The sequence below is a fragment of the Sus scrofa genome, chromosome 10 (genome assembly GCF_000003025.6).
Source record: "Sus scrofa isolate TJ Tabasco breed Duroc chromosome 10, Sscrofa11.1, whole genome shotgun sequence".
NCBI lineage: Eukaryota > Metazoa > Chordata > Mammalia > Artiodactyla > Suidae > Sus > Sus scrofa.
In genome coordinates, this window is record NC_010452.4 from 13,173,356 (window position 1) to 13,193,141 (window position 19,786).

Sequence of the window (19,786 nt, forward strand, 5' to 3'; positions counted from 1 at the left end):
ATATCTTTCTTTCTTCTTAAATTATAATTATATAAGTTATTGAAAGATGTTAAAAAGAGCAGTCTTCTAAAATAGTGAAGAATCATTATATAATTATAATTGCTGTGTTAATGCTTTCAGGTTGTAGACTCAGCATTGAAAAAGCTGGAGTGTACTCCCATTGAAATAGAAGATTTTGTGGAACATTTTACTTTTTTGGATACAGTTTCTTCAAAAATTTCCAAATTAGAAAAAGAGTACTCAACAATTTCTCAGCTATATTCTGTTGTAAAGTATTACCAGATCCATATTTCAGAGGAGCAAATTGCCGTACATAAAATCTTTCTGACCAAGTTTGGTCAACTAAAAACTTGCGTGAAGTTAAGTGAAAGCAATAAGGATGCTGCTATTGCTAAATTCAGAGACAATTTGGAAGCACATATCACTGGTCTGCGCATGGAAGTTAGTAATTTAAAGGCCAAAGTAAGTTTTTGTTTTTCTGTAAAAATCAACTTGATATTAGTCTCATATAAGCCTAACATACAGGTATTTTCTTTGTGTGGAATCTTAGGTAAAAAATTTAAATATTCTTAAGATGGAATTCACAGGCAGAATTTTCTTGATTTGTGAACTTGAATGGGAAGTGAAATTACACATCTATTTCACTAACCTCTAACTGAAATTGAGCATTTTCTCCAATTATGAATGATTGTCGAAACAATTGCAAAGCTGATGACTTTTTCTGTAGGCTTCCACAGACTGCAAAAAAGGGATAAAGAACTCTGAAATCTTTCTGGGTCTTAGTCTAAGCCAAAAGGTAATAATCAATTATCATGAGGAACAAACTATAAAATAAACAGCTAGTATTTACTGACCTTTTACCAAGCATCAGTAACTTTGCCAGGTGCTTTATCCTTTTATCTGCATGGAAAGAAAAACAAAAAAAAAAACAAAAAAACAAAAACCCTGAGATTTAAAGAGACTAACTTGACATCACATAGCAAGTAAGAGCCAGAGCTCCAGACACCTTGCTTCTCACCACCCTATCTCTCCTCACCACCGTTGCATGTTGTTGTTATCATGTTTATTCAGTGTATTTTGAGTATGTATATATGTATTAGGCACAATGTTATTTATTGCAACTGATTATTTTTTTTTAATTTATGCACTCCGTGGCTGACACCATTCTGTGAAGATTTCAATTTGAACCCTGCTGATAGGACTGGCAGAAGTTTACCTTGATTCCACCTAAGCAATAAGAGTATTTCTCCAAATATTTTTCCCCCTCTCTGAAGATAGCTCATTTATAAAACTAAGTAAATATTAATGAATGGAAAATTATGAGAGAAGCCTAAGGAGATTTTTATATGAGCATAACCATTAATAAGTTATATATTAGGCCCTATCCATTGCCACAGATACTGCTCATCAATTTCATAACCTTATTGTGTTGTGATTTTTATCAGTGTCTGTTAGATGACCAGACTCCAGATAACATGCAGTTCCATAGGCTGGATTTTCTGTAAAGAATAAGGTAATAGGATCCAAATTCATTTATACTTTCAAAAACTTTTTAATAAAAAGCTGCCGTCTCCATTTTACTGTACTAGGTTCTATGAGGTATAAAAAAAATGAATCAGTGAAATTGTCCTTAATCTTAAGGATTTTATAATTTGGGAATGGATAATTCAGGGCAACATTTCACTTACGTCCCTCTTGGGAGGATACTGTTGCAAATACCCACAATTTCAGGTGCAATAGTAAAACATTAATACAAGGCAACATGTGACCAACATCATAAAAGTAATACAAAGTTCAACAGAATCAGAAAAAGGAAATAAGATTTGGAGTCAGGCTGCCATAGAGCCATACCCTGGAATTGCCACTTAATCATTAGATGATGGGAAAACGATTTCGAACTTTAACTTCCTTAAAAAATTGTGGAAAATATAAACTCTCTCTCAAGTTTCTTGTATGGCATCAGTAGATAAGGTACTGAGTACTTGGCACAGGGCCTGAGATAAAGTATACAATAAATTATAGATATGATGGTATCAATTAATTAAAATTGATCATAATCATAGTTATACATTAAGGGCAGTCTTCAGATGATGACTGCGAATAATGTTTGTTGAAACTCAGATGGCATACTGAAAGGCTATCAGTAAAACATGGTTAAGTTGGGAACATTCTGTCCTCTGAAAAAGGTTTTGCTGTTATTTTTTTAGATAAGAAATCCTGTTCTATTATGTGCTGGTACTCAAGTGTCAACAGCAATGGAAATGATCCAGAGGCTCTCAGAGGAAGCTGCAAATTTAGCCAACAAAGCTAAAACATATGCAAGCTATCGGGACTGTTTCGATGATGCCCAATTTCATCTACATTCTCTTAGTATGGACGAGATTACCCAGATTGTGCTTTCAGAGATCTCTGACATTGAATATGATTTAACCTTAAGGAAAATATTATGGGATGCGCAAGAGGAATGGGGAGCACTCTTTTGGGAATGGAGGAATAGCGCTCTTCGCAGTATTGATACGGAATTAGCATATCGAAACGTTTCAAAATGGATGCAAATAATCTTTGTACTAGAAAAAGGTAAAGTGTCTTTCTCAAGTTCTCCTATTTAGGAGTACCCCTAAAATTGCCTCCGGGCCAGCGAGATCATTGTCCTTGGCTCCATCACTCCGCCTGTTCCAAGGCCTGACCATTACTGGCTGGAAAGAGCACAAGAGTGTAAGTAGGAATCACTTCCTGAAGCAAGAAAGAGCTGAAAACTTTAACAAAAAAATTTTTAAGCAGTTAGTAACAATTTTTATATCTGCTAGAAGTTGGTTCCCTGGGTAGATTCCGAAACACTTCACCCTGATTCTGTCTCTCCGTAGAGCCTGGGGTATTCCTATTTCAGCGCCCACCCACATGTCCTCCCTGTGTATGCCTGCAGTATATCCTTTGAGCAGTAGGGGATACAGCTAGCATCACTTTGAGAGGTTCCCCCTGCTAATAATCAAACCCGAAATCTTGCCGAGGCAGAGATGCTGTTCCTCTGTGAGCAATTCTGTTAAGACCCTATCCTTTCCCAAAAGAAAGTTTTATTTCTCTTGGCAAGAAAAAATTTTTTTTTAATTCCTCTCTTATCGCTCAGCTATACTTTAAGCTATAATTTCCTCCCAGGAAAATCACTTTGGTTTGCTTGTTTTTAAATTTTGCAAGATGTGTAACTATAAAAACTTTAGGAAAAAGAAAAATTGGGGACATATCACTCATCATGTTAAGGCAGCACGACACTCATTTTATGCATTCCCTCTCGATATTTTGTCATGTATTTGTTTCAGAGAACAATATGTAAGTAACAAGTAGACAATGCTTTTTTTTTTTTTTTTTGGTCTTTTTGTCTTTTTGCCTTTTCTGGGGCTGCTCCCGTGGCATATGGAGGTTCCCAGGCTAGGGGTCGAATCGGAGCTGTAGCCACCGGCCTACGCCACAGCCACAGCAACGCGGGATCCTCAACCCACTGAGCAAGGTCAGGGATGAAACCTGCAACCTCATGGTTGCTAGTTGGATTCGTTAACCACTGACCCATGACGGGAACTCTGACCATGTTTTCTTTTATCCGAGGTTTACCAGATAAAATCTTGCTGTTTGCCAAAGTATAAACGTATAAAAACCAAAGTTGTTCTCTTGTCCTTTTATCTAACCAGGTCTTAAAATTCACTTTTGTTATTCAATATGAGCTTTCTAAAATAAGCCCCGTCTGTATAAATTGCATAGTCAATCACATGGGTATAGTTTTCAGATCTCCTGAGTCCTCCAATTTGGTTATATCTCTGTCTCCTCCCCTTCTGTTTTGTAAATGTAGAAAAAGTTTATAAGGATTGACTCTTCAGTTGCCCAGGTTTTAAGTCCTGTACCCCAGTGGGTTGTCAATGCCAGAGAACAGGCTGGCACTGATCTAGGGCACAGTTTCTGCTTACACTTTCTACATTTCAGTTTAAAGATATTTTCTTTATGAAATGATAGTGATAGATTTTTCACTTGATGTTCTTCCGCACTGAGCAGAATCGAAAAACCCAAAACCTATAACAGTCTTTTGAATTGTATGTGTGCACCTGTCACTCTGAATGTCTTAATGTCTTCAGTGAAAATCTGAGAAACTCTATGGCAGCTGGCTATTCCTAATCTCAGATTTTACAAGATAACTTGATTCTTATGGTCTTGGGTTTTAATTACCAGTTGTGATAACTATTTTTCTTTATTTTAATCCATACTTGATTAAAGGGTGATATTAATAAAACTCATTATTTTAGTACAGACTAATAACTAATAAACCAGTATTACATTAAACAGCAAATTTATTTTCTGGCTTAAAAAATATGATGACCCATTACTTCTTACAGGTTTACCTAAAAACGACATGGTAACACATCTTAAGCAATCAGTGACCGATTTTAAACAAGAGCTGCCTATCATCACTGCACTAGGAAATCCCTGTCTCAAGCCAAGGCATTGGGAAGCTCTCCAGGAGATGATTGGAAAATCAGTTTCTCTTGATAAAAACTGTACAGTCGAGAATCTTCTAGCACTCAAGGTAAATAAAATAGTTTGAAAAAAATGTTGGCATAGTGGAGGGCCCGATTTTAAGTAGGCAAGTAAATCTATAGGAATTAGAAAAGGGAGGTGTTTATAGAATGTTTGAAAAAGTAGGAATAGATTAGTAGATAACAGGTGATGGGAAATTTTGTTTAATCGGGAGTATTTTAGTGCAGACTAGTAATGATAAACTAGTAATTGCAGTAAACAGTAAATTTGCTTTTTGGTTTTAAAAATACGATCAACATATCATAAGGGTAATAAGCCATTCATCATGCCATTATTATCTTGGTGATTAGTAAACAGTAATACTGGTTTTCATGTGTGACAAGTGAAATTAGTGTTTTATAATTTAACAATGCTACTACTTATAGAGAATACATTTTATAGGAATAGAAAAATCAAAACTACTATATTCCATTTTATATAGAATTAAGATATAGTAAAAGCATGTTATGGTAGCCCTACCAACAACTTGATATTTTATTTAAAATAATACAGTTAGCAACCTCAAGTCTGCTCTCCATGTCTGCGATTTGTTCCTGCTTTATAAATAGGATTACTCATGCCATATTTTAGATTCCACATATAGATGAAATCATATGGTATTTGTCTTTCAAGGGGGGAGGGGGAGGGAGTGGGATGAACAGGGAACTTGGGGTTGGTAGATACAAACTATTACATTAAGAATCGCTATGCAATGGGGTCCTACTGAATAGCACAGGAAACTATGTCCAGTCTCTTTGGTTAGAACATGATGGAAGGGAGTATGAAAAAAAGAACGTGTGTGTGTGTGTGTGTGTGAGTATATATATGACTGGGTCACTTTGCTGTATAGCAGAAATTGAAGGAAACTAGTAAATCAACTATACTTTAATTTAAAAATTTAAATAAAAATAAAATATAATTAGCAACTATTTGATTTGTCTGTAGGCTTTGTTATAAAAATAGAATTTTACAGTGGTTTTCACGGTTAAGGTTTTTTCTATTTTCATGAAAAGCATGTCACAAAGTTAAGAGAAGAGGTCAATTGTATATATATATATATATATATATATGATGAATACAGTTACTTTATGATTGATCATTTTAATTTTAGAAAGCCATTAACCATTTTTATTGTATTATTTTTTTTGTCCTTTATCTTTTTAGGGCCACACCTGTGGCATATGGAGGTTCCCAGGCTAGGGGTCCAATCAGAACTGTTGCTGCCAGCCTACTCCAGAGCCATAGCAACGCCAGATCCAAGCTGTGTCTGTGACCTACACCACAGCTCATGGCAACGCCAGATCCTTAACCCACTGAGCGAGGCCAGGGATTGAACCCACAACCTCATAGTTCCTAGACAGATTTGTTTCCACTGTGCCACGGCAGGAACTCCAGCCATGTTCTTTATAATAGATAAAGATAATTATAGGCATTAAGAGTCATCTAAAACCCTCAGATATTACCAAGATAAGATCTGGAAGATCTGACCATTTGTCAGTAAGATTCCAAACTTTGACCATAAAGACATGAACTGGCCAGATGCACTTGGATGAGATTTTTTGCTTTGCACATTATCGGTTTCTGAATTTATTTTTTTAGCATTTTCAGAATGTCAGCAAGAGTGTAAAGTTTTTTCTTCAGCACAGAAACTTGATGGTACTGTGATGGTTCCTTATCTGCCTTTGGATGAATAATCTATGTCAAAAAACAAGCCTCTTTCCCAAAGCTTTTACTTACAACCATAAATAATCAACTGATTCCACCATTCTCCCATCTTTGTCAAACCCATAAGACAGATGATGAAAACTAGTCATATTTGTTCATAGTCCCCACCGAGCTGCATACTAAAACAGAACTGCAGCAGATTCGGCTTTGAGGAATAAAAGCAATCCGCCCAGCTAGTTAATTTTAAGATGCAGAGATGAGAAGCATCTGAGTATCTGTTAGGGTGAGTGAATCTGGAGATTTATATCAAGGTTTCACCCAATAGGAAATGGCAGTCAGTGATATGGAAAACGCTTATATATACTCACTACAGTATTTTGAGAGACATTTATCCTCGTGGAGCAGTGGCAAAGAAAAGCCAGAGAAAGCTGGGTCCATTAGGGTGACACTCTCTCAGATGATCATATCCCAAGATTTATTGTAGAAAGTAAAAGCATGTCACAGAGTAATCAAGCATTTGGCATTAATGCAAAGAAAAGAAAGCTGAAGGAAATAATACCATCTGCAAATATACATAACGTGCCATTAACTACTCTTTACACTGACTAGAATCAGAGGAAATAAATTTTGTGCTCAGAAATTTTCACGGAGCATGAAGAATGTGATAGAGTTAGGATGATAAAAACTGGAAAGGGCTGTGTCGTGATGGTTCACCCATGAAGTCTCTGGTTGGGATATACACCTAATAGAATCAGATCTTTAATACCTTTAACACATTCACTTAAATCTTCCACTTCAAATCAGGAATGATTTGCTTCACTGGATACTAATTTTTTTTTTCATTTTAGATGTTTCAGTATGAAAATGCAATAAATGAAATATCAACCTCAGCAACTAATGAAGCTGCTCTTGAAAAAATGCTATTTAAGATTATTGATCTTTGGAACACGACTCCTTTACACTTAGTTCTTCATCACACTGAAAATTACTCTATCCTGATAATTTCATCTATAGATGACATTTTAGCTCAGTTAGAAGAGTCTCAAATCATAATTGCAACAATTAAAGGATCTTCCTATCTTGGGCCCATTAAGGTAAACATTATGGCAGAGGGAAAATGTTTTAATTGTGTTTAGTTTTATTTATCACTTTAATTTTTGCATTATGCAAGCTTTGAATTATATAAATCACATACTTATATAGAAAGGAGTATTTCGAATACTAAAAATAACTTTTGATGGAAACAATAATGGTTCATGAGAAAGTGTCAGAAAATTTAATTTGGGCAGATGAGATAAATTTAGATGAAACAAAATATGACCCTATAAATCATGACTCTTGCCAGCAGTGCCACTGCTGATAGAAACAGTCACATGAGTTGAATCATGAGTTCTAGTTGTCCCCATGAGAGAACCGTTGCCTTGAGATTCTTCTTGCCGAAGTGGTATGGTTCATTTTCATTGCCTGTCCTCTTGCTTTTAAAGGTTAATCCTACCTCTCCACTTGTATATCCCTGCAATTATTTTAGCAGCCTCTACATCTCTTAATAGTGTAATTATGAACAGAACCATAGAGTCAGCTTGTATTCAGTGTCATATGATAGTCCTTCTCTGGGCAGCCCCACCTTCCATAACATAACTAAGAATCATTTTAAAACTTCAGGAAACTCAACAAGATATATAATAATATAGAGATATCTACAGTAATATTAACATAGTTGATTATGGAGAGATTAAACAACCAGAGAGAGAGAGAGATGTACTCCACAAATGGAATTCACAGGATTTCCTGCTATGGAGCCATTTGTTAAGGATCCTACTGCAGTGGCTTGTATCGCTGTGGAGATGCAGGTTTAATCCCCAGCCCAGCACATTGGGTTAAGGATCTGGTGTTGCCGCAGCTGTGGCATAGTTTGCAGCTGCAGCTGAGAGTTGATCCCTGGCCAGATATTTCCATATGCTGCAGGTGTGCCAAAGAAAGGGAGGGGAAGAGGAGGAAAGGGAAGGGGAAAAAGAAAGGAAAGGAAGGAGGAAGGAAGGAAGAAAGAAAATAGAATTCACATTATTTGTAAACACACAAATATTTAGGGAAAGTGTCAATTGATTGGACCTTGGAGGAAAAAACTTAATAAATTATAAAAAAAAAAAAGATAGACCAAATAGACTATTTTCTAACCACATGCAGTAAAATTTTTAAACGAATGGCAAAAAAAAAAAAAAAGCATAAAAAATAGACCGACAACAACAAAACCACCCAGAAAGGGGGAAATTAAAAAGCAACGTAAGAATATACAGAAAATGTGATCAAATTTTTTAAATTAGAAATAAGCCAAAAGGAGAGAATTATAAACCAAACTTTGTCACAGTTGACTAGAGCTCTACAGAAAGGAACATTTGGGCACTAAATGCCTTCATTTAAAACTAAAAATGAATTTAATAATAAAGTAGGCATACTCAAGTTGAAAAGAACAGCACATGCATGCAGACACACACACACACACACACACACACACACACACACTTCTACTTCTAAGCACGATGGGTTATAGGGACCAGATAGACAGTTTTGCCTGTAACACCCAAGTTAAAAAAACCCCATCAGTCAATGGTTTTTAGGACAGTGGACATGAGGCATTGAAAGACAAGGATCCCTGAGAGATGGGAAACAAACGAGGTGAGCCCTGTCATTGCCCTAACTTACTGCCTTGAGTTTCCATACCGTGGTTGGAGGAGAGGGGAGAAATCCAACCAGAGGTTGGTAGACTCCTTGATACCATGAGATGCTGTTGAAAGACCTGAGGAGCCAAAGGAGGCCAGAGTACAGGATGAATTACCGGGGAGGACACAGCCGAAGAGAAAGAGGACTTCCGACAGCTGTGGAAGGTTGCTAGTCAAGTATTCAGCACACCCAATCCCTAGCATGTGAATGTGAGAAAACGACTAGAAACCAGGGAAATGGCCTCTTTAGAGAATTACAGAGAACCATTCATAAGGGCTGGGAATAATACCCACATCCAGCCACTACAGTAAAACAATCTTACAGCTCATGAGCATTAATTAGATAGAGCACTTAAAAGGATTATGCCAGAGTAATGTGGAATAATTAGTCCTAGACTTAATGCACCTCTTGTCTTCCCTAACACATCTTAAAAGGAAAACCCCTAATGATAAACCTGGGTTTTTTTTTTGTTTGTCTGGTTTTTGTTTTTTAGGGCCGCAGGTGCAGCGTGTGGAAGTTCCAGGCTAGGGATCGAATTGGAGCTGGAGCTGCAGCTGCCGGCCTGTACCACAGCCACAACAATATGGGATCCAAGTTGCATCTACAACCTGCAGCACAGCTCATGGCAACACCAGCTCCTTAACCCACTGAACGGGGCCAGAGATCAAACCTGTGTCCTCATGGGTACTAATCAGGTTCATTAACCGCTGAGCCACAACAGAAACTCCAAATCTTTTTTTTTTTTTTTTAAAGCCATGCCTGCAGCATGTAGAAGTTCCTGGGTCAGGGAGTGAACCTGCACCACAGCAGTGACCCAAGCTGCTGCAATGGCAACGCTAGATCCTTTAACCCACTGGACCATAAGAGAACTCCAGAACAATGTGTATATTATGGTTGTATTTATGTAAACTTTTAATGATACTATTATACACATACATATGTGCAAAAATGTGTAAGGAAAGGAATGAAAGAATATGCATGCAAAAAAATGTATGCCGCACAGTAAGACAGAAAATTGGATGAATAGGATAACTTAAACCTCTCCTAAAACTCTACGTAAGTAGATTTATATTCATTTATATGACCTTCTCTTATAATTACTTTTTTCTGTGAGGGATATCACCCTCTATTTCAATTTCTATCATATGACTTGTATAAAGCAATTATAGATATACCTTTAGATTTGTATGTGTGTGAATTTTTATCATTGTAGGATCTTGCAGATCAGTGGGATCAAACCTTGACTCTCTTCTCGTACATTCTTGAGGAATGGATGAAGTGCCAAAGAAATTGGCTTTATCTTGAACCAATCTTTCGCTCTACAGAAATAAAAAGGTAAAAAACTTAAATGATTCCACATACAGGTGAAAGTGTATGGTAGGTAATTTATTTCCTCTAATCTTTTGAGAAGTCATTTCCTCAAGGAAGACTTAAACAATTCTATTTGTATGCATAGGGGTGTAATCCCCCAAATCCTTATTACATCATTTTTTCTTTCATGAAAGATTCCAAGTATCATCTTTATTTTAAAAGCATTGCTTCTCTCCCCCTCTTTTTTTCTGGCCCCGGCGGCATATAGAATTTTCTGGGGCAGCTATGGAACCTGCACCACAGCTGTGACCCCAGCTGCTGCAGTGACAATGATGGACCCTGAACCCACTGTGCTACAAGAGAACTCAAAAAAAAAAAAAAAAAAAAAAAACCTTACTTATCAATTATCAATATAGAACTGTTAAGTACTGGGAGATAAGCAACAAATACATCATTATAATCCTTAAGCCACAATACTGTGTGTCTTTTTCTGGAACATTGGTGTGGTTTTGATGTGAATAATAGTTTTTAATAGTATTCCTTAGTGATGATCTTACTTTGAACCATGTGCAATAATAGAGGCCCTCACAGTTGTTTGCCATTCTACCTTTTATTTGTAAGCATTCAAATTAATTTGTCTCTTTTTAAAGTAATAGCTCTTAAGAGTAGTTGAGGCATATGTGCTATCTGGGCAGAATCTAAACTAGTGACAGTAAATCACACAAGTTAGTCTATGAGCCATTGTGAAATAAGGTAGGAGGCATGGGAAGGGTATTTGTAAGGCATATGAGAGCAGATAAGAAGAAGACTTTGACAATAGGTCAACTATTTTGAACTTTATTTTAGTGGGAAAGGAGAGCTATTAGAATTTTACAACAGAGGGAGTTCTCATTGTGGCACAGTGGATGTGAATCCGACTAGTATCCATGAGGGTGTGGGTTTGATCCCTGGCCTCATTCAGTGGGTCGGGGATCTGGCGTTGCCATGAGTTGTGGTGTAGGTCACAAACATGGCTTGGATCCAGCATCACTTTGGCCAGCAGCTGCAGTTCTAGTTTGACCCCTAGCCTGGGAACCTCCATATGCCATGGGTGCGGCCCTAAAAAAAAAAAAAAAAAAAAAAAAAAAAGAAGAAGAATTTTACAGATGCTAACTGCCTATTTTGTTATGACATGTATATTTCTTGTCGTGTGAATGTTTTGGATTCTTCTATTAATCTATCGTTATTCAGATAGTTCTCAGAGGTGAAACCACATACCTAAGGAATATGTGCTTTATGACTACAACAACTTAGTGCCTTCAAGTCAAACCTAACCCTACTTTCTAATAAGATTTATTAATTGATAGAGAGGTATGACTCCTAGGTAAGGAAGTTCAAAATATCACCAAGTTATTCTTTTACAGGATTTGCTATGAGGTTAGAAAGGGGGCTTTTAATTAAAGGATGCTGAAGGGCTTCTATGCAGTAATTGTAAAGAAAAGGAAAAAACGGGTCTAACATGGACCTCCCTTTAATGGAAAAGGATGATGAGCCCAGGAGAAAAATTTGAAGAAGAGGAAGGTGAAGATAGATTCATTACAGAATTCTTTTTTAGAAAAATTTTATTCTAGTTGATTTACCATGTTCTGTCCATTTGTGCTGCACAGCAAAGTGACCCAACCATACATCCATATACATAGTTTTTTTCACCTTATCCTCCATCATGTTCCATCACCAATGATCAGATACAGCTCCCGGTACTACACAGCAGAATCTCATTGGAGGAAAGAATTGTTTAAGGGAAATTTGTGAGAGTATAGGATGCTATGCCATTTACCTCGCTCCCAATTAACTCTGAGTTGCACTAGACCCTCCCAGAGACATCCGGATGGTGCCAAATGGAAGGGGAATTTGAAGTTGTTGGAAGGAACTGAGCCAGGCTGGACCTGGAATGGCCTCTGAATAAGGTAGGAGCAGCCATTTGTGGCACTTAGAAGGACAGTATATCAAAAGCAGTGTTGGGCTGGGGCTGGAGCTGCCACAGCCTGCACACAGATCCATGGCAAGCACCCACTCCAGCCCTCTTGCTTCAGCACTTTTCCTCTCTGGAGCAAGGACGCCAATTCTGGAAGAGAGGAGAGCACAGCTTACAGTGAATGGAGTCACCGTGGACCCTTAGGGCTTCCACTCCAGCAGCTTGGGACCCCGCCCCACTGCCAGTAGGGTGGTGTTGACGCTGAGCAGGGGAGAGGCCCCAGCTCTAACTCTAGCCCCTGTATCTCCAGTCCCACCTCTTACCAAGGTGATAGCTGCCACCACACCCTGGGCCAAGATGTGGCTCATGCTCATGCCAGATCCAGTTCTCCCACTAAAGCCACTAGGCACACAGGCAGTATATGGATGCTCCCATACAAAGACACCCCTTCAAGAAAGCAGTTGGTAACTATTCTACCTAATTTAATAGAGACAGAGGAGTGTGACTCAGTTGAAAGAACAAGAGGAAAAACCCTGAAAAAACAGCTAATGAAACAAGAGTAAATACTTTAGCAAATAAAGGTTTAAAGCATTAGTAATAAGGATGCTAACTGCATTAGGGAAAAGAATAGATGAGTACAGAGAAAGTTTTAACAAAGAACTAGAAAATATAAAAAAGAACCAGTGGAGAGGTAGAATATGGAGAAGTAGAAAGACTCAGGCTCACCTTTTCTCATGAAAACACCAAAATTGCAACTAACTGCTGAACAACCATCAACAAAATAGACTGGAAACTACCAGAAAGATGCCCTACACCCAAAGACAAGAAGCCACAGCAAGACAGTAGGGGGGCGCTTTCATGATATAAGCAATCTCATACCCACCAGATGGGTGACCCACAGACTGGAAAATAACTAATATGCAGATGCTCTTCCACAGTTAGGAGAGTTCAGAACCCCAGGTCAGGTTACCCAGTCTAGGGTCTGGTGTTGGGAGAAGGAGCTCCTGGAGCATTTGGCATTGAAGGCCATTGGGCTTGTGCATAGGGCTCTACAGAACTAGGGGAACAGAGACTCTGTTCTTTGAGGGCGAATGCAGGATTTCATGTGCATTAGGTCCAGGACAAAGCAGGGACTCCATAAGAATCTGGGTCAGACCTACGTACAGGTTTTGGAGGGTCTCCTGGGAAAGAAAGGGGCAGCCATGGCTCAATCTGGAGATAGGACATTGGAGGTAGGGGTCCCAGGGACTAATCATCAGTGCTCCCCTGGAGGCTGCCCTTTTGGAAAAATCTGGCCCCAACCATAAGGGCTGAGAAGCCCCAGGTCAAACAACAGGTTGGAAACACAGCTCTGCCCACCAGAGGGACAGGAACCAGCTCCACCTACCAGTGGGCAGGCACCAGCCCCTCCCATAAGGACGCCTGCCACAAGCCCCTGTATCAACTTCACCCACAAGGGGGCAGATACCAGAAGCAAGAGAGGCTACAGCCCTATAGCCTGCAAAAAGGAGACCACACAAAAAGCTGCACAAAATGAAAAGGCAGAAATATGAGCCAGACAAAGAACAAGACAAAACCCTAGAAAAGCAGCTAAGTGAACTGGAGACAAGCAATCTACATGTAAAAGACTTCAGAGCGATGATAGCAGAGATGATCCGAAGTCTCAGAGAAAAACCGGAGGCCAAGATGGAGAAATAACAGGAAATGTCGAACACCTAGAAAAATTGAAGATCAAGCAAGGAGAAAGTGAAAAACACAATAACCGACATAAAGAATTCGCTAGAAGGAACCAGTAGCAGAAGGACAAATAAGCAAGGTGGAAGGCAGACTCATCTTCCACCAATCTGAAATCACTGATGCGGAACAGAATAAAGAAAAAGAATGAAAAGAAATGAGGACAGTAATACAGTAGTAGTGGGGGACTTTAACACCCCACTTACAGCAGTGGACAGATCATCCAGACAGAAAATCAACAAGGAAACATAGGCCTTAAATGATGCATTAGACCAGATGGACTTAATAGGTATTTATAGAATATTCCATCCAATAGCAGCAGAATACACGTTCTTCTCAAGGGTACGTGGAGGGTTCTCTAGGATACATCACATTCTGGGCCACAAATGAAGCGTCGGTAAATTTCAGAAAATAGAAATCATATCAGGCATCTTTTCCGAGCACAACATGCTAAGACTAGAAATGAAAGAGAAGGAAAAACTGAATCTGTGCGCAGCTGCGACATACACTGCTGCAGTTGGATTCTTAATCCACAGTGCCACAGCGGGAACTCCTTTTTTTTTTTTTTTTAACTGTGGTAAAGTATACTTAACCTAAGATTTGCCATTTTATTTTATTTTTATTTTTTTTGTCTTTGTGCCATTTCTTGGGCTGCTCCCGCGGCATATGGAGATTCCCAGGCTAGGGGTTGAATCGGAGCTGTAGCCTCTGGCCTACACCAGAGCCACAGCAACGCGGGATCCGAGCCACGTCTGCAACCTACACCACAGCTCATGGCAACACCCTATCCTTAACCCACTGAGCAAGGCCAGGGATCGAACCCTCAACCTCATGGTTCTTAGTCGGATTCGTTAACCACTTCGCCACGACGGGAACTCCAGATTTGCCATTTTAACTACTTTTAAGTGTACAGTTCAGTGATGTAAACCGCATTCACATTTGGTCAACCATCCCCACCCTCTGTCGCCAGACTTTTACATTTTTCAAATCTGAAATTCTTCCTCATTGAACACTATGCCTCCTCTCCTCCCCCAGCCCCATCATCTACTTGTTCTCCATGAATATGTCTCGTCTAGGGCCCTCCTATCAGTGGAATCAGACGGGATTTGTGTCTGGTTTATTTCACTGACTATAATGTTCTCAACATTCATCCTTCTTGTGAATCCAACATGTGTCAGGATTTTTCCTTTTTAACGCCAAATAATATTCTGTTGTATGAATCACCACGTTGTGTTTCTCCATCACCTGTGGGTGGACATTAAGGAAATTCTGTCATTTGCAATAATGTAGATGGACCCAGGGAGCATTATGGACGCATTAGTGTAATGAGTCAGAGAAAGACAGATACTCTGTTGTCACTTATATGTGGAATCCAAAAACCAAAATATATTTTGAATGAATATAAGAAAACAGAGACTCATGGAAGAAACTAGTGCTTACTGCTGAGTAGAGAGAGTGTGGAAGGGAAAGATACAGGTAGGAGATTAAGAGATAACAAGTTACTATGTATAAAATAAATAAGCCACAAGAATATATTGTACAGCACCAATATCAGAAAATAAGAAAATTATTGCCATTCTTTTCTAATAACTTTTAATGGAATAAAATCTATAAAAATATTGAATCACTATGTTGTACATCTGAAACTAATAACAGTACTATAAGCCAACTATACTTAAAAAAAAAAAAGAATTCCCAATTACCTTCCACCAGTAGTTCTCAACCAGAAGTGATTTTGCCCTTTAGGGGATATCTGGCCATGTCTGGATACATTTTTGGTTGTCACAGCTGAGGCGGAGGGATGGGTCCAATGACTAGAGGATGTTAAAAACAGCATACGCTGCAAAGAAAAGCAACCCACCCCCAACAAAGAATTATTTGGCTCCAGTGTTGAAGTTGAGAAATCCTACCTCAGAGACACAGTACACGTTTCCGTCTTGAAAGATTTCCAGTGGTTGCTGGCCAGAGCAAGGGCACGGCAGAAACATACCGTGGAAGCAATAGCGAGGAATGGTTCTGAGAGTTCAGCCGGAGGGAGCCAGGCAAGGGCACAGCGCAGAAGCTAAAGACCTCAGCGGTGTATCTGTGGGTCACTTGCCTGACACGTACGACGTTAAAAGTAACGTCGGCTGAATTTTTTTTAAAGGCTTTCCCTTTCGTTTCTTCTCTGCGTCCACTTCCAAGCCGTGAGGAGCTTGAGTCCGGCTGGAGCTGGCGTAGGATGGGAATGGGAAGTACAGGTGAGGGAAGAAGCGAAGGCACTCGATCCCACAGTCTTTGAAAATCCTTCCCTCCTTCAACTCCAACAGCAGCAGTAAGGAAACTCCCATGAATCTGTCAGTGAGTTCCCGGGCCGCATGTGGGGTTCGCTTCCCTTTCCAAGGGGAGAAGATAATGATGACATTCTGTAAAGAACACCTCTGTACTGAGGCTGGCCCTGCTTTGCGTTTCCCTGCCCTCGAAGAGGAGATCGTTAGTGGCAGAATTTGGATTTATTTATACACAACAGTGCTCTCTCCGTGGTTTTCTTCACGTGAACACCCTATTCCTTCTTTAAAATCCAGATCCAATATCTTCTTCTCCAAGCGTCTCTCTCTATCCCATTTCCTTTCTAGATTTTCAGGAGCCCTTTGTTTTATTACATTTGGTAGGACACAGATGACTTCTACTTCCTTTGTGTAGAATGTGGTATGTATCTATTATGTATCTCTAACATAATCTTGTTAAATGATGGATTCTACCTAACTTATGCTAATATTCCTTACCAAATACATCGCTTTAGTAGACATTCAAAAATATCTTCAATTAATAATTGATCAGCAAAAATAAAGTACCTTTTGTAAGTTGAACAATATTCCGTGGCAAATGAATCTAGATTACAGTCCCTTCAAAAAGTAACATTTTCTCTTATTTTCTTTCTAAAGCCAGCTCCCAGCAGAAGCAAAACTCTTCTCTCAAGTAATTACCATGTGGAGAGAAATAACGTTAAAAATACAAAACAAACTGGACGCTTTGCGAATAATCACCTCTACAGGAGTCCTTGAAATTCTGCAGAATTGCAATGTACACCTTGAATATATAAAGAAAAGTCTTGAGGTAAAACTATAGTAATCCTAAAGAGGAGAATCATTTAATCTACAAAATGTACTGTAATGCACTACAGAAACTAATTCCAATGCAAATTTTCTTTTTTTTGGGGGGGGGGTTCTTTTTAGAGCTGCACCTGTGCCATGTGGAGGTTCCCAGGCTAGGGGTCAAGTTGGAGCTGTACCTATTGGCCTACACCACAGCCACAGCAATGCCAGATCCAAGCCGCATCTGTGACCTCCACCATAGCTCACAGCAATGCCCAATGCCCACCAAACGAGGCCAGGGATCGAACCTGCATCCTCAAGGATGCTAGTCAGATTTGTTTTCGCTGAGCCATGATGGGAACTCCAGATTTTATAGCTGCCAACAACATTTCAAACTCTCACCATCTTTAGGCTTCATGAAAATACTATTAAAAGGACGAAGAAAGGTGGATGGATCAAGCTAAATGACCTTAAGCAAAGTATCAGATTTTGGAGTGCTTAGGTTTCCTTATCTTTAAACCGGGAATCATGATAGGGACTTTGTTTTAAAATAGATGATGAATTTAAAGCATAAGAAGTGGCACAAAGTACTTAATAATGAATGTTGTCTATATTAGGACCACTACTAGTAAACTGATAAAATCAGCAAAAGTTGACTATTTTGGTGATTATGTAAATTAAATTATTGATTCACATATTTTTACATTTCTAAAATATTAAAATGTCAGCTGGGCATACATATTTTAAAAAATGGGTTTTCATATTTGAGATTTGTGGTGAACACATTCACTTCATAAATCAAGTTTTTTCCCGGAAGTCATCTCTCTTCATTGTGGAACGTAAGTCTCAGTGGTTGTGGGATTACCCCTCCAGAATACTCACTATGGCAGCTGTAGCCTCTTGAGAGCTCTCTGCCTCAGAAGACCCTTTGCTATCATAATAAGCAAGCGTTGGTTATTCCAGCATATCTTTGGACATCATTACCAACCAGTAATTTTCTATTTATTCATGTACTGAGCACCTACTTTACACCAGGCACTGAGGCTAAATGCTGGGACTACAAAGATAAAAGACATATTCACCACAAATACAAAATCCCTTACAGGAAACAAAAAAATAAAGAGATAGTACAGTGTGTGATATATACTATGATAGGTTGGATGCTATGACCTGTCAAAGAAGAGAAATTACTCCAACCTGAGGAAAATGATAATTGCTTTTTGTTTTGTTTTGTTTTGCCATGCCCATGGCACATGGAAGTTCCTGGGCCAACGATCCAACCCAAGCCACAGCAGTGGCCCTATCCTCTGGGATCCTTAACCCACTGTGCCGCAAGAGAACTTCCAACCTAGCTCTTAAAAGAAGGGTATGAGTTTGCCAGTTAAAAGAGGTGGGGGTGGGGATAGAGGGTAGCAAGAGCACGCCAGACAAGGGGGGAAGTACAGATATGGAGGCATGAGCAAGTATGGTACAGATATGGTGCCATGAGCAAGTCTGGTGTGTTCTGGAGTTGGAAACAAGATGGTGCAGGTGGAACATAGGTGGCAAAGGTGAAAGTGGGGGAAGATGAGATTCTCCAGGAAAGCAGGGAATAGCTGATGAAAGGCCTTGGATATTACATTGAATTTTGACTTTATTGAGTAGCCACTGAAGGATTTTAAGTGTGAGAATGAAATGATTTAATTTAGCATTATGTCCCTGGAAGGAAGGATGGAGTGTATATATAGATTTGAGGCCATTGGGAATAGATATAAAGAAACCAATTTAAAGACTAGAAATAGTGGGCAACCAAAGGAAGACCATGGTGGGGGTAGAATAGAAGTGGAGCCAGGAGCTTCGGCTAGGTCATCAGAGGATAAAAGAAAGAGGTCCAGGATTATGCCTAGATTTCTCACTTGGCCCGTGAGGTGGACGATGATCATACTACAGAGATAGGAACTAGAGGAGGAGGAGGCTTGTGTGGAAACGAGGAAGTTTTGTACATATTGTAAATCTAGAACTTAGGGGACAGTCAAGTGAACATCTTCAGTCAGGAACTGGGTATACAGAGGGAAGTGATCTGAGCCAAAGAACCAGTGAATATATATCAAACAGCTCAAAGAAGAGCATAATAGGTAGGAAGAGTGCTGAGAATGGAGCTCAGAAGTGTGAGCATTAAAGTGTCAGGGACAAAGGGTCTTGAAGGGGGCATGAGTGAAACCCCAGAAGTCAAAATGAAGGGCAGAGTCAACAAAGTCAAATGCTTTAGAAGTTGTAACATGAAGACTGAAACGCTTTCAAGAAATTTGGTAAGAGTGGGGGCTGGATGGCAGAGCCTGAGAATGAGTGAGAGATGAGTAAAGATTTTGAGTTTAGGAGTTCCCGTCGTGGCGCAGTGGTTGACGAATCAGACTAGGAACCATGAGGTTGCGGGTTCAATCCCTGGCCTCGCTCAGTGGATTAAGGATCTGGCATTGCCGTGAGCTATGGTGTAGGTTGCAGATGCGGCTCAGATCCAGCATTGTTGTGGCTCTGGTGTAGGCTGGCGGCTGTAGCTCCAGTTGGACCCCTCACCTGGGAATCTCCATATGCTGAGGGAGCAGCTCAAGAAAAGGCAAAAAGACAAAAAGAAAAAAAAAAGATTTTGAGTTTAGAGACTATCTTTTTAAGACCATTGAATGTGGAGTGGAGAGAAAGTAGGAAAAATAGTAGCTAGAGAAGAACAAAGAGAGACTGTTTCTATATATACCATATATATATATAATGAGAGAATTTAAGAGGGTTGCCTATAGTA

General features: G+C 39.3%; 1 protein-coding gene across 1 annotated transcript in view; it reads left to right on the top strand.

Annotated features, from left to right (window-relative positions):
* DNAH14 (dynein axonemal heavy chain 14) overlaps window positions 1-19,786 on the top strand; it is a 341,496-nt gene that overhangs the window by 125,354 nt on the left and 196,356 nt on the right. Inside the window, exons 17-22 of the mRNA XM_021064261.1 lie at window positions 121-462; window positions 2,208-2,577; window positions 4,377-4,567; window positions 7,071-7,316; window positions 10,154-10,275; window positions 16,864-17,035. Of these exons, the coding sequence (XP_020919920.1) occupies window positions 121-462; window positions 2,208-2,577; window positions 4,377-4,567; window positions 7,071-7,316; window positions 10,154-10,275; window positions 16,864-17,035 (1,443 nt within the window). The remainder of the gene's footprint in view (window positions 1-120; window positions 463-2,207; window positions 2,578-4,376; window positions 4,568-7,070; window positions 7,317-10,153; window positions 10,276-16,863; window positions 17,036-19,786) is intronic.